The sequence below is a fragment of the Dipodomys spectabilis genome, unplaced genomic scaffold (assembly GCF_019054845.1).
Source record: "Dipodomys spectabilis isolate Male_0828 unplaced genomic scaffold, ASM1905484v1 ptg000329l, whole genome shotgun sequence".
Taxonomy (NCBI): domain Eukaryota; kingdom Metazoa; phylum Chordata; class Mammalia; order Rodentia; family Heteromyidae; genus Dipodomys; species Dipodomys spectabilis.
In genome coordinates, this window is record NW_024871006.1 from 5728215 (window position 1) to 5742592 (window position 14378).

Consider the following 14378-nt stretch of genomic DNA (forward strand, 5'->3'; position numbering starts at 1 on the left):
TGAGCTGAAGAGCTCAGGGACAGCTCCCAGGTCCAGAGTTCAAGCTCCACACCAGATCAAAAAAAAAAAAAAAATCTCACGGATTTTCTCAGCCTCCTGAGTGGCTAGGATTACAGGCGTGAGCCACTGGTGCCCAGCTTATTTGCATTTTGTGTGTGTGTGTGTGTGTGTGTGTGTGTGTGTGTGTGTGCCAGTGTGGGGCTTGAACTCAGATCAGGGTACTGTCCCTGAGCTCTTTTGATCAACACTAGCACTCAACCACTTGAGCCACAGTTCTACTTCCAGTGTTTTGCTCCTTCATTGGAGATAAGAGTCTCACAGACTTTCCTGCCCTGGCAGACTTCAAACTGTGATCGTGGGATCTCAGCCTCTTGGGTGGCTAGGATTACAGGTGTGTGCCACCAGTACTGCAGGGCCTCCAAAGGAAAATGTCTTCAAGGCGGGTTGTTTGATCTTCACTATGTTGCCTGGCTGGAGATAAAAGAGACCTGGTGATAACGGCAGACAGAGCAATGAGGAAGGAGACATCTCACAGCTCAACGGCCAGCCCTGAGATCTAAGACCTCCTGTGTCAACACACGTCGATTTGATCCAGGACATTCTCCTTCAGGAAGATTAAATTGTAAACTAGTATCTAGCTTGACTGTTTGCTTGAGGAAACTCTTGAAGACTTTGTTCTAACAAAAGATTTCTCCTCTTGGCAAGTAACCCCCTCAGGATGACAGGTCGCTTTTCCAGGCAAATAGCCCACTTATCAAACAACTGTTTACATATTAACATATTAAGACTGGCTCTACTTTGTTAGATCCACCGAGGTTAAACCATTATGAAACAAACATTCTATGAGATTGGAGCAGTGAAACTGCCTTAAGCACTGGAGCTAAGACTCTCAAACCTGAAAACACACACTTGGATCCAGTCCCTTTAATGTCCCCCCCCCCCAAAAAAAAAAAAGGATCTTTGGTGTAACTGGGCATCAGCAATTAAGGATGATCACAGTGTCTACCAGCCCTGGACCTCTTTCACAAAGGGATCTCAACTTCTATTCCTTGACACTTTTGGGCTTTTGATCACCGGCAGCCAAACCAGACTGAGATATGAGGCTCATGGTTCAAAGCCATCCTGGTGTCTGAAAAGTATTCAAAACTTCAATTAATCAGCAAGAAGCTGGACTGGAGGCATGGCTCAAGTTTGAGATCAAAAGGGAGAGGTCCTGATCACAGCATAAAAGTATTAGACATAATTCCATCATCCCACCTAAAAATTATTAATAATTCCTTACATTGTATGTTCAAATAGTGTTCAAATTTTCCTTTTTAAGTTATTTTTACTATCTTATTTAAATCAAGATGGAAATAAAATTTGCATATCGTTATTGGCTTATGATTTATCTATTTTTGTTTAAGATGCTTAATTGAAGGATAGTATACACAGTAAAAAAGACTACAAATTCTTCCTTTTTTTGTTTTTGCAGGTCCTGGGGCTTGAGCTCAGGGCCTGGGTGCTGTCCCTGAGTTGCTTTTTGCTCAAGGCTAGCACTTTATCACTTAAGCCACAGGAGTGGCACAGACTTTCTTCCCTGGCTGGCTTTGAACTGTGATTCTCAGAACTCAGCCTCTGGAGGAGCTAGGATGACAGGCAAGAGCCACCTGGGCCAGCTACAAATTCTTTTTTGTTGTTGCTGTTGTTGGTAGAGGGCCCTGAACTCTGGGCTGTCTCTCAGGTCTTCAGCTCAAGGCGAGCGCTCTATCACATGAGCCACAGCACCACTTCCGGCTTTTTCTGCTTATGTGATGCTGAGGAATCGAACCCAGGGCCTCAGGCATGCAAGGCAAGCGCTCTGCCACTGAGCCACCTTCCTTCCCAGCCCTGCCAGTTACAAATTCTTTTAACCCAATCTCTTCTAATCAGTCTATAAACTTTTTGCTAGCTCGTTTTCCCTCTCACATTTATTTGATGAAATAAGCGCGGCAGTGGTTTCCCGTGGTGTCCTGGGCCTGCTGTCCATCACTGGCTCCCAGACAGAGGCGGTGGCGGCGGCGGTTAGAAGTGTCTGATAAGGATGACTTGTTTTTCAAGGCCCTTTCCCCCAGGGCCCCCTTTTCCCTGACGGAAGGCTCTTTCCCTCCGACCTGCGTCTTTTCAGCGTGCAATTCCGCTCCTTACACTCAGTCTAGCCAAGGCGAAGGGGGGGGGGGGGTGATGGAGAGCCGGAAAACGACGGTTTGGGTTAGAAAGTAAGGCGTGATCAAGTAGTGAGTGGCCCTGAAGGAGGCTCCACCACAGCGGCCCCCACGCCCCAGCAGGGTCCGCTCCGAAGGCGGGAACAACCGCGGCGCGGGCGGACGGACGGACGGACGGACACCGAGACCGACACGGTGCGCGCGGGCCAGCGGCGGGGGCCCCGCGTACCCCTCCGAGGACCCCTCCCCGTCTCGGCGTGTTTCACACTGCGTTTTAAACCTGGATCTCCACGAAGTTCACAGCCCAGTGACGGCCCACGTGCGGCCCGGCCCGCCCCCCGCCCCAGCCCGGCCTCCACGGCGTGACTCCCCGAGAAGGTGGTCGGGGCACCGCGGGGGTGCGGGCTGCTTCGGAGGGGGCAACCAGGGGGGAGGAGGCTAGGAGGCAGGCCGCGGGGCGGGCGCGGCTCCAGCCCAGCAGCTGCAAGGCCGAGGCGGGAAGGACGCTCGTTCTCCCCGGTCCAGGCGCCCGCGGAATCACCCCAACCCCGGCTCGCGGCCCACGGCGTGCCTGACGCCTCCTTCGCCAGCTATTCGTGGACCCCTGCCACGCCCCCGCCGTGCCACGCCCCCTCCGCCGCGCCACGCCCCATGACGCAAAACAGGGCGGAGCCATCGGTGGCTGGGTGCGTCAAGTTCGACGTCTTCCCTAGCTCCTCCCACGCCCATCGCTTTCGATCTGGCGCCTGCGCGATTCCGGCCGGGCTAGTTGTCATCCCCCCTCCCCCTCCCTAGCAACCGTCTCCAGCCCCAGCCCCGCCCCCGCCCCTCTGCCGCGTCCGCGCACGCGCGCCCCTTCCGGCGCTCGGCCCCGCCCTCCCCGTCACCCGTAACAACCACTCGAGCCCTCGCCGCGCCCCGCGTCCCTCCCGCCCCAGCCCCCCTCCCCGGAACCGGCGGCCGCCGCTCGGCGGAGCTGTGGAACGGCGCCGTCCCCGCGGAGGCGCCGGCATGAGCGTCCCCCGCCGCCCCGCGTCCCCGACCCGGCCTTTCTGACTAGAGGTAAGAGCGCGTCGCCGCGGCGGGCTCGGAGCGCGGCCCGGACCCCGCCTCGTCCGCCCGCGGCTCGGGGCGCGCTCGGGAGCCCCTCGGCCGGGACCCCGCGCGGGCCCGCGCCCCCGGCCCCGCCTCGGCCGCCCGGAGCCCTCGGCTCGGCGCCCCGGCCCGCGGGGAGCGCCGGGTCGGGCCAGGCCCCCCGGGCTGGTCCGAGCCCCGGACCGGACGGCGGAGCCGCCGCGGCCGCCCGGCCCGGCCGCCCCGGGGCGCTGGGCGTGCGCCCGGCCGGAGCCGGCGGTTGGCTCCGCGCCGGCGCGGCCCCCCCACCCCCGTCCCGCGAACCCCGAGTCCACGCCGCGGGGTCCGGGCCGCGGCGCGCCCTCCGGGGCCTCGGCTCCCCACCCCCTCCTTCGCCCTGGGAGGTGGCGGAACGAGAACCTCTTCCCCGGTCAACTTTAAAGCGACGGTTCGATGCCCGCCATCCCCGCCGGCGTCGGCGCGGGAAGGTTTGCAGGAGGGAATGGAACGCGGTCCCGGCGCCCCGGGCGCCTCCCGCCCCGGAGCTCCTCGGCCCGGGCTTGGGCTGGAGTTCGGGGAACTCCCGAGGCCGGCGCCTGGCTTTCGAATTGGAGTGTCCCGAACCCCGATTCGCAGATCCGGCCTAAAGGGGGTCCTCCCCCCGCAGCCTGCCCGCACACCCCGCTCTCGGGGAGGGGTGCCACGCACACACTCCCGCGTGTGAACTCGCGCGCGCGCGCGCACACAGGGCGCAGGTGCGGCGCGGGTGAAGCACATCTCCCCAACTTTGGTTCACAGCTGAACTTCGCGCAGCTCTGCACCCCTGAGGGTCCCCTCGCATGGAGGAGCGTTCTCAATCCCGGGCGGGCCGGGTGGGCTCACCCACGGACTTGTTTGGTGGCCTCCTCGCTCTAAAACAGGCGTGGGAAGAGTCACGGGGGACGCGAGACACCGGTGTGTCTTGAGAAGAGGCCGCCCAGACTGCGGAGCGAGCGGGCAGGAGCCCCCCCGCCCCCCCGCAGCGCAGGTTTGAGGGTGTCCTTAGCCCCTGGCAGCGGCCACAGCTGCCGGAGGCTGGAGATTCCAGGAAGCCCCCGTGAGCCGGGCGCCTGGCCTGGCCGCCGGGCGCAGACCCGCCCCTGAAACTGTAGTGCACACAGTGAGAAAACAGGAAGCGGCAAAGTTCCTTTTCAGACTTGGCTGTTGAGGAGTCTCCAGTAATTTGAGATACAGTAGTATTCCCCCCCGTTTTTATTTTTGTGACCCCCGGGGATTCGTGTTGAAACATGTCACCAGTGTTTCCTTGGCTCCCACTAGAAGTTGTTGGAGAGAACATGGTCGATCGCCGGTCCTGGCGTTTCCTTGCCTAGCCAGGCCGCTGCCAGAAGGGAGAGTGGGCCTCTTTTTTTCTGCCTTAGGGTCTCACACCTCTCTCTGCCCTGTTGGCTTTTGTATGTATGGAATTATGACCTGTTGCCCTTTTTTACCCTTAGAATGGAGCATGAAATGTTAATACAGACCTCATGTTTTTCCTTGACACTTGTGCATGTGTTTGCAGGTGTGAGAGGAGGCACAATCATGGTGCAGAAGTACCAGTCACCAGTGCGGGTGTATAAACACCCCTTCGAATTAATTATGGCTGTAAGTATTTTACATTTCAGCTTACTCATTGGCTTGTTTTTGTCATTATTAGAATTTCATGATCTATAAACTTAACATTCACTCTCGTTGCTTATTCTGTCTTTACGATTATGAACTATATCTAGTGTCTATAAGATGTTTCTAAAACAGAAGTCTCTGAAAATCAAAATAGACACTTAAAAAAAAAAGAGATGTACTTTAGAATGAATCGGCATTCGTTCTTCCTTTGAAAACACAGAAGTGAGGATCTGACTAAACACTTCCTGTGGATTTTGCTGTGTTTTTGTTTGTTGGAGTGGTGAGGGAGGGAGAGCCCGGTTCTTTCCTCTGCTGCTCCTTAGGCAGAGGGGATGCTGTGGGGCTTCAGGTGCTCAGGTGCTGGCAGGCGGGGAGGGTGGAGGGTTGTATTGTTAGTGACTCTTTTTTTTTGTGGGGCCTGAACTCTGGGCCTAGGCACTGTCTCTCAGCTCTTCAGCTTAAGGCTAGCATCTACCACTTGAGCCACAGTGCCAATTCCAGCCTTTTCTGCTTAAGTGGTACTGAGGAATTGAACCCAGGGCCTCATGCATGCAAGGCAAGCACTCTACCACTGGGCCACCTTCCCAGCCCTGTTTAGTGACTCTTGAATGAGTGCTCCCTCCTTTCACATGTGAGTCCTGTTAGAATTCTGTATGCGGGAGAGACTGGTCTGCTTCTGTTATCTACCTCAAGAATTTAGTTTACAATAACCATCCTTTTAGATATAAAAGATAAAACTTATCCAGTTACTTTTAGATTAGTGCAGGATACCTCTTCTCTTCTTTTCTGTTGCTTTAAGGCGTGATGGAAAACGTATCTATCTGAAGCAAATATGTTAGTGGTGCCAAGCTCAGGAGGCAGGACATAACACAGCCCAGGATGGGGTGCTCTGCTCCCATCGGTCCCTGCTCCCCACCTCTCAAAGGGAACCACTGGCTTGGAGGTTTCTTTCGCCCTCCTTCCCTCCCTCCCTTCCTGTCTTTTTTTGCCTATACTGGGGATTGAACACAGTTTTGCCCAGGCTAGGCAAGCACTGTACCTCTGAGCTAATATTAACAGCTCTTGTTTTTGTTTGTTTAAATTATGTTGAGACAAGGTTGCACTGTGTTGCCCAGTCTGGCCTTGAACTCTGGCTAGAATTACAGGAGTATGCCACCATATCTGACTGCTATCTTGTTTAGGTGATTGTTTCCTTTTTCTGTTCTTTGTAGCAACGGAATCCATGTGCTTTTTTTGTTTGGGTTTTTCTGCTTAGTATTATGTTTGTGAGAGTAGATCCACTTGGTCTTGAGCAAAATCAAAACTCAACTCCTCTACAGGTGAAGTTTTGTGTTGTTGTTGTTTTTTTTTCCCATAAAAAATCAAGATGTTAATTTGCAGTGAAATGGTCACACAGTTGTACAGTTTGATTAGCTGTATGGTTTGATTAGTTGTCACCCACACCTCTGCCTATACAGACATTTTCATTCATCCCCTAGAATGTCCCCCAGGCCTTCTCCCTGTCCTATTTGCGCTGAGGGCTTGCTCCAGCCCGGCTGTCCAGTCGTCCTGAGAAGAACTAAGAGCAGGGCACTTTTCCACCGCGTACCGCTGCTGCCTGTGCTGCAGCAGGAGTGAAAGGGAGTCTTGTTAGTGTCAGCCCCCGTGGTGTGGTGGGAATCACCGGGTTTGGGAGTTCCGGCCGGGACAGGCTGGAGCCTGGCACAGAGGGAGGCTCCTGGCAGCTCTGGGACACTCAGCAACAGTTGTCCCTGGAACTTCACCTCAGGGGACCCTGCCGCCTCCATCTGCCAGAGCCACTGCAGCCTTTCTCTCTCCTGCCTGTGGCTCCAGCTCACATGCTTTCTCTGCTGGCCACAGCTCCTCTGGCTCTAGCTCACAGTTGTGGCATATCTTGTTGCGTTCTTTCAGTGACCAGTTCTTGTCATATTTCCTGCCTTGTATTCTTGAGAAAAACTTGGACCAGTTTTCTTCCCTGGGACATCTGCATGGGGGTGTTGGGCCCTTGTTGGAATGTCTGCAGGTGTGTGGGGGGGGGCACCAGGATGGGGGTGGGTTATGTTTTCTGAAACCTTAATTAAGTATGGTTTAGAAAGCTTGGTGTAAGCCTGATAATTGGGGCACAGGTTGGTCTCTTCTCCAGACACCTGCATTTCATGAAGTTTTGTCTAGTGGTCAGACTTCCTCATCTCCCTTATTTTACTGTGTGTTTAAAACTGTGAGGTTTAGTTTGCAAATTTTGTGCATGAATTTGCAGATTGAAAATTCAAAGTCAGAGGCGTTTCCTCCCCCTTCTTACACAATCAAACCATTTGTAAACTGCTGTTTTAGACAGTGGTCAACTTTTCGAATTGCTAGAAAATATTTTTACTTCTTTCAGTCTAAATTTGAAATACATTATTTCCTTTCTTCTTAAAACTAGAATGTTTGTTATACTGTTAAGATTTTATATAGTCACTTGCCCCTCGTTTCTGGCTGGCTGTGTGGTGTACCATCCTCAGGACTGACTTTGTGTCATTCTGTTTCACAAAGGAGAAACCCTCCTGTAATAGTGTTCCATTTATTCACCAGTCAGCGTGAGGAAGGCATGCAGGCAAGGCAGGCAGAGCTGTAGCTTCAGCTGGAATGTCCCTGCCAGCCTTCAAAAATGAATGCGTGCTGGGCAGTAATCATGGGGCTCACGGGGGCCCAAGGAGGGTTTGGCAGGTGGCCGGTGAGGGCGAGTTGACAGGTGCGTCTTAATCTCACAAGCACAAGGACTCCATTAAACGGAACTTGTCCAATGTTCTTGTTGGTTTGTTTTAACCAAGAGTCCAGTTGTAATCTAGGGTAGCCAGAAAAGGATGGAGATGGAATGTGCCCAATGCAAATAGGCAAATGGAGGATCAAGCATGTTAATTGCATTAGATGAGTTAATGAAAATTTACCATTTATTTGAGGGTTGATAATCATGTTTAAGATGTCATTAGCTCATTTGGAAGCGGAATGAAGTGGAGATTTACAGCCCTTGGAAGCATGGGGGTTTGGTAAACTCCACCCCCCGTTCCCCCAGAGAGGGAGGAACCTGGGGTTCAGACCAAGCAGTTAGTGGCCAGGAGCAGATTCTTGCTGATTCTGGTGTCTTGGAAGCTCTTCGGATCTGGTATTGGCCAGACACATTGGCAAGTAGGGAGGAGAAATGGGTCAACACAGGATGCCCCGCCGACTGTACTTGAAGGGTTGACTCTCACTGGGCACTGCTGGGACACCACAGCTCAGGATCTCAGATCAGGCTTGAGGCGTGGAGTGTTTTATCTTGAAATTTCTGGGATAAAACACAAGTTTTAAAGCTTTGCTTGGTTTGTTAACACACACCTATAATCCCAGCATCTGAAAAGCAGAGGCCAGACGATCATGAGGTAAGACTAGCCGGGGCTACATAGGGAGACCTTGTCTTAAAAGAACCTAAAATATCTGGGCACGTGTGGCTCACGCCTGTAATTGTAGCTACTCAGGAGGCTGAGTAGGAAAGTCTGTGAAACTTATTTCCAGTAAATTACCCCCCCTCAAAAAAAAAAAAAACTAAAAGTAGAACTTTGGCTCAAGTGGTAGAATGCTATCTTGAACAAAAGAAGCTTAGAAATAGTGCCTAGGCCCTGAGTTCAAGCCCCGAGACGGCACAAAAACAGAAACAACAAAAAAACCTCAAATAGTATAAATCTTAAGATATTTTCAGAGGAAGCCCTGCCCCATGTGGCCATGGCTTGGGCTCCTGAACTCTTCTCGGCCAAGGACAGCTGTCGCTCTAGCCAGTTGGGACACGTGTACATCTCAGCACTGACGGCCTTGCTGAGTCTTGTTTCTGCCTGGCACACGTGAGGCCTTCCCCTCCATCGCAGCGCCCTGCGTTCCCCACAGGCCCCTCATCTCCTCCCTACGCACACACCTGCTTCAGCTTCCCCAGTCCTGTTCCTTTCTCTCCCAGCCACCACCCGTCCACCTGGAGTCCTCTTCTCCAAGGGGGCTACTTAATCCTTTTCCTCCCCTCGCCCCACAGCCTGCTCCCTTACTCTCCCATCTAGTCAGTTCTTAAGGCCCATCCAACCTGTGTCTTCCCTCCTTTCACCTCGCTCTGTCAGTCAGATGAACTTCCCATTGTGAGTGCTGCAGTCTGTTCTGTTCTGTTCTGCCCTGTTGTGCCACAGCTTTTCCTACTTCCTTGCCACACTTGCTTGTCTCTTCCCATCTGTCTCCTCCATGCTTGTTCTTCCCGTCTTGCCCCCTCCCTGTGGCTCCCAAAGCAGGCCTCATGTCTCTCCCTTCGCTGGGGGACAAACCAAGGTCTTTGTGTATCCCAGGCATCTGCGCTGTCCCTGAGCCACACCTTGGGACTTCCAACAGGTTCTTAATATTACTGAGGACCTTAGTGTGTCATTGTGCTTGCTTTCTTCACATGTCCCTCAGGGTAGAGACTTGTCGGTCACTCTCTTGGTCCTTATAGGGAGCAGCACATGGGTGTGCAGAGGTGTGGCCAGTGGATTTTGTTGGCTCATAGGAACCTGGAGTGTGAATGGGCTTGGTGGAAATGCAGACCTTGCAACAGAGTTTCAGGCATGGGAATGTGTTTTCTATGGAGAAGAAGCAATGTGCTGTGATCCTTCAAGCACTTTCAGTTCACCAGTTCCTCGCAAGTGAGCAAGCTCACTTGGAAGGAAGTTGGCTAATTATTTTTGTCCTCAGAAATTATGCAAAACTCTGTTGGTAAGCACTATAATTGCAACTGAAGCAATGTGCTTTTGCATTTAACACTCCATGCTTGCCGGGTGTCCATGGCTCTTGCCTATAATCCTAGCTACTCAGGAGGCTGAGATCTGAGGATGGTGATTCTAAGCTAGCCCAGGCAGGAAACTCTATAAAGTTATCTCTGGTAAACTACTCAGAAAAGCAGAAAGTGGCGCTGTGGATCAAGTGGTAGGGTGCTCACCTTGAGCAAAAGAAGCTCAGGGACAGTGCCCAGGCCCAGAGTTCAAGCCTCAGGACTGGCAAAAAAACACCAAAAAACAAAGAAAGCTTCATCCTTTCCTTGGTTGAAAACTGAAGAACTGATTTGCTGTGGACGGTTGTTGGTTAATGCCCCACTAAACCCAATTTATCCCAGTCCCCCTCCACCCCCCCTTTTTTTTTTTTTTTTGCCAATCCAGTGTCACTGAGCCTGTGCTAAGGCTACTTCTCTACCACTTGCGCCACAGCACCACTTCTGGCCTTTTCTGTGTAATAAGGAATCAAACCCAGGGCTTTGTGCATGCTAGGCGAGCACTGTACCACTAGGCCGCATTCCCAGCCCCCCAGCCCCTTTAAGGATTCATTAATAAGAGGGTCTCCTGTGAAACTCCCGTAGATGCATACTTTTGAGCTAGTTCACCCTCTGTTAGATTTCCTTAGTCCCCTCTCTGCTCTCCTGGCCTTTGAGAAACAGTATTTGGTGGGTCTCAGACCTAAGTCTGTAATAGACTTTGATCCTCTGCACCACAGTGCCCTCTGGTTTTCCTCTCCTCTTCATGCTAGTCCCCCCAACACTCTCCCCTTTTACATTATTTCTTTGATGACTTCATACCTAGATTCCACATAGGCTTTTGGGGCGTGGCTGATTTCATTCAGTGTAATGGTCTCTCTTTCTCTTGTCTCTGGCTCTTCTAGCTGGGTTCTCATTGCTTTCCGATGTGTCTTGTCTTTCTTCTAAGACTAGCAGTGAGTGACCGGGAGGATAAAGGGACTAGGTACAAATCCTGCTGGCTACCAACTGAGTGGCTGGGAGGTGCTGACGCGCTCTGCAGGTGGTGAGCAGGTGAGGTGGAGCCTAATGATGGCCACGCCCTCCCTGACCCTCATGCACAGCGAAATGATGCCTTTGTACAAATGTGGGCAGTACGTGCCTGCGGAGGCCTGAGGGCTAGGGGTGGTCTTGCCACCCCAACTCCAACCCCTACTCCTAAACCCCCATCCCCAGGGCCCGGTCCAGATAGGTGGCCAGTGGGTGGGGCAGAGGGGCACAGCTTGAGGGACAGGGGCCTCTTAGTCTGGGAAGCTGCCCCACCTTGTCCCTTCCCAGCCCTCCTTGCTTAACTCAAATCCTATGCATGTCAGGTTTCAAGCTTTAGCTCAGCTCCTCAGAAATGTTCTCATTCCGCCTTTCATCTCATCTCACGTCGCTCCCCCTGGACTTCATTCTTGGGCCTTTTGACTCTGCTTTCCAAATTCTGGCAGTTAGGTGAAATATGCCTTTTTCATTCACCAAGGTTGTGTTCTGTCTGGAGCCTCCTGTGCCGTAGTCCTATACGGTCCCTGCTGGGTAGGCCAGGCCACCCTCTACGTCTGCGTCCTCCCTATTCTCCTTTAGACGCTGGGATTGTAGAAGTACACCACCATGCCCATTCAAATGAATCAGCCCTCTTCATTGGCACAGAGGCTGGCTAAAAGTCTGGCAGCAGAGGATCTCTAGGTGAACCCTGAGGATCCTGGTGGGTCATTTTGGTGAGGCCTGTGTTCCTGTCATGTGTGAAGGTTTTGTGTGCCGTGTGTGCCCCCTGCATTTCATAGAAGCTGGGGAGTCTAGTCAGATTTACTTGCAGTTAAAAATGGACAGTTGTGATCTGCTTTCGGCACACACTGCTCAGAGCAAGCCGAGCCTGTCCCTGTCCCCGCTCCCCCACGGCAGCCGCGGGGCAGGCGGCGGGTGCGCAGGGACGGCCTCCGCGCTTGAGTTGGCTCTCACCTCTCTCACTTACCTGTTTCTGTTTGAAAAAAATTCCACAGAAACCCAAACCTGGCGTCATGGAAAATCCCAGGCTTACCCAAGTGGAGAATTGTACAGTCATGCCATGTGCCCACCACTCATTTTTGATACTGTCATCTTGCAATAATTTTCCATCCTCTCCACCCCCCATTTAAAGCAGATTGCTGGTATCTTTTCATTGATAAATATTCCATGCTTCTCTATTAAAGAGTGTTTTTCTTTTTAAGCCTCATCACATTAAAATATTAATGATTCCTTGATAGTATCTCATACCACATGAAATGTTCAGGTTTTCTCAGTTATCTCAGAAGAAAATGTCATTTTAGAAATGGTGTGGATTCTGCGTCTATGGTTACTTTGTTTTTTAAATCCTTGCCTGGCTCTGCCCTTCTCCCTTTCCTTCTGGTTCTTTCCTGCCATTGATCTGCCGGAGAATCCAGGTCACTGGTCCTGCGGGCACCTCTCTCTTCTGCTGGTTTAATTGTTGCTTACAGCAGAAGGCTGCCTCTGCAGTGACTTCACCCAGCTCTGCTGAAACTTGCTATGGAGATGATACTAAGGGTTAAAAGCAGCTTGCTCCCCTTTTGTTCCCATAATGATTTGAGGAAATTTGGGGCTACAAAGAAGGTGCAGAGTATTTGTCTCAAATTAAACTGGGCCATTCTATTTATAGTTTCTTTTTAACCCACTGACTTGAGCCAGCCCGCTTTGTGCTGAGTGGAATGAGTTATTGACAGGTTTCTGTGTGGTGTGTACAGAAATCTTGGCAGAAGTGTGGCTGGAGGCTGAGTGGCTGGTGTGGTGTGCTGTTCATTGACCTTTACCCTTCTCTATCTTCAGAGCCTCAATGGCCTGTGGGGTGGGGGGAGGGGGAGCTCCCTTGAGAATCTGTCTATTAAAGAGGGATTGGGTGGACAGCCCTTAGTATTGATTTCTTTTTCTTGACTTAACCCATAGCGTAAAACAGCTTTTGTGTATTTCCAGTGGTATTGTTTTAAATGTCCTATAACATACTGCGTTGTAATTCTTCCGAAAGGGACAATCTGATGTTAGGACTACCAGTCTATTTTTGTTTCTTTGTTTATAAGAAAGAAAAAAAAACTTATGGAACTGTGGTCCTTCTGCCTCAGCCTTCTGATACCCAGGCGTGCACCACTATGGCCAGCTAAGAAAAATTGTAAATCTGCTGCCTGGGCATTTCATGGATCTATACTTCCCTGTTTGGCAAGATTCAAGTTATTGCTAAGGTCCAGTTAGTAAATGTCTTAACATGTTTGTTAAGTTGGTTGTGTGCTTGGCTCCCTTCCTCTCTAGTGTTCAGCTCTTTCTTCTGACCTTTCTTTGTCCCACGTTCTATCTTCTGAGGTCAGATGGACTCTCCCTCTAGTTTTGCTGTTTGGGCACCTCAAGTTGTAGGTTTTGCATTTTCTGGTGTTTACTTAGTAGTTGATACTGTTGGAGAAATCACCCCCGCCCCCCAGCTCTTTCTTCCCCAGTGACACTGCCTGGCAGATTCCTGTAAACCCAAAGCGCTGGGCCTGCATACCTCACTGGCACTTCCAGACCCATAGCAGACTGAGTTCGAATTTCCTCCCGAAGATTCCTGGATTTCAGCTGGATGGGCTATTTTTTAAGCAATTCTTTTACTTTATGAATACGTTATTTTGTGACTTCAGGCAGCCCTAATGGTAAAATATATTCTGTTTCCAGTTTCATACCTATATGTATTAAAAACCAAGGCCAGAACCACAACTACAGGTACATATATGAAGAAGTAAAATGACTTTAGGAGTGTTGATGTTACAGGATCTGTGCCTTAGTCTTCAGAAAGCACTTCCCCAAGCCCTTGTTCTCTTGTCCTAGTTTTATTAGCTCAGAGTTGGTTTCCAATGCAAATCCCAGCCATTCTGAGTTGTGATTCTTTGCTGAATGGGATCGCTCCAGAAGGGCCCAGCCTAGCCACTGAGGTTTCCTGGCTCTGAGGTGATTCTGAGGTTCTGATGCCTGCTCTGATTGGAGAGCCCGCTGGCTTAGGCCCTTTCACACGAACCCAGCAAATGAATTGGGCTCCCTGTGTGTTAGGAGTGTGCCCTGCCACTGATCTGCTGACTTAACTCAGATAGCCAGGTGCTCTGCCGCTTGAGTCCCACCTTTAGCTCTTTTTTTTTTTTTTTTTTTTTTGGTCGGTCGAGGGGCTTGAATCTGGGTCTGGGCGCTGTCCCTCAGATCATCATCTCAAGGGTAGTGTTCTACCACTTTAGCCACAGCACCATTTCTGGTTTTCTGGTGGTTTATTGGAGTTAAGAGTCTCATAGACTTTCCTGCCCAGGCTGGCTTTGAACCGAGATCCTCAGATCTCAGCCTCCTGAGTAGCTAGGATGACAGGCATGAGCCACTGGCACCCAGCTTCAGTTTTTTTTGCAGTAGCATCTCACTCTCCCCCAGGCTGGTTTAGAACTGTGAACCTCCTGTTTTACAGTTCCTACGGTAGCTGAGGTAACAGGCTTACACCACTACATCCAGCTTTTTCTTTTGAGCTGGAGTCTTGCACACTTTTTGTCTAGAACCAGAATCTTCCTAATGTCTGCCTTCCATGCAGTAAGGATTACAGGCATGTGTCTCCAGTACTCAGCCCTGCTGGGGAGCCTGCCACTCAGGTGAAGGGAGAGATGAGGTTTGGGAATGACAGT

General features: G+C 51.5%; 1 protein-coding gene across 1 annotated transcript in view; it reads left to right on the forward strand.

The window, feature by feature from the left end:
* The first annotated feature begins 3118 nt into the window (after nucleotides 1-3118).
* Sec14l1 (SEC14 like lipid binding 1) overlaps nucleotides 3119-14378 on the forward strand; it is a 37182-nt gene continuing 25922 nt past the window's right edge. Inside the window, exons 1-2 of the mRNA XM_042702662.1 lie at nucleotides 3119-3245; nucleotides 4816-4898. Coding sequence (XP_042558596.1) covers nucleotides 4836-4898 — 63 coding nt within the window. The 5' untranslated portion in view covers nucleotides 3119-3245; nucleotides 4816-4835. The remainder of the gene's footprint in view (nucleotides 3246-4815; nucleotides 4899-14378) is intronic.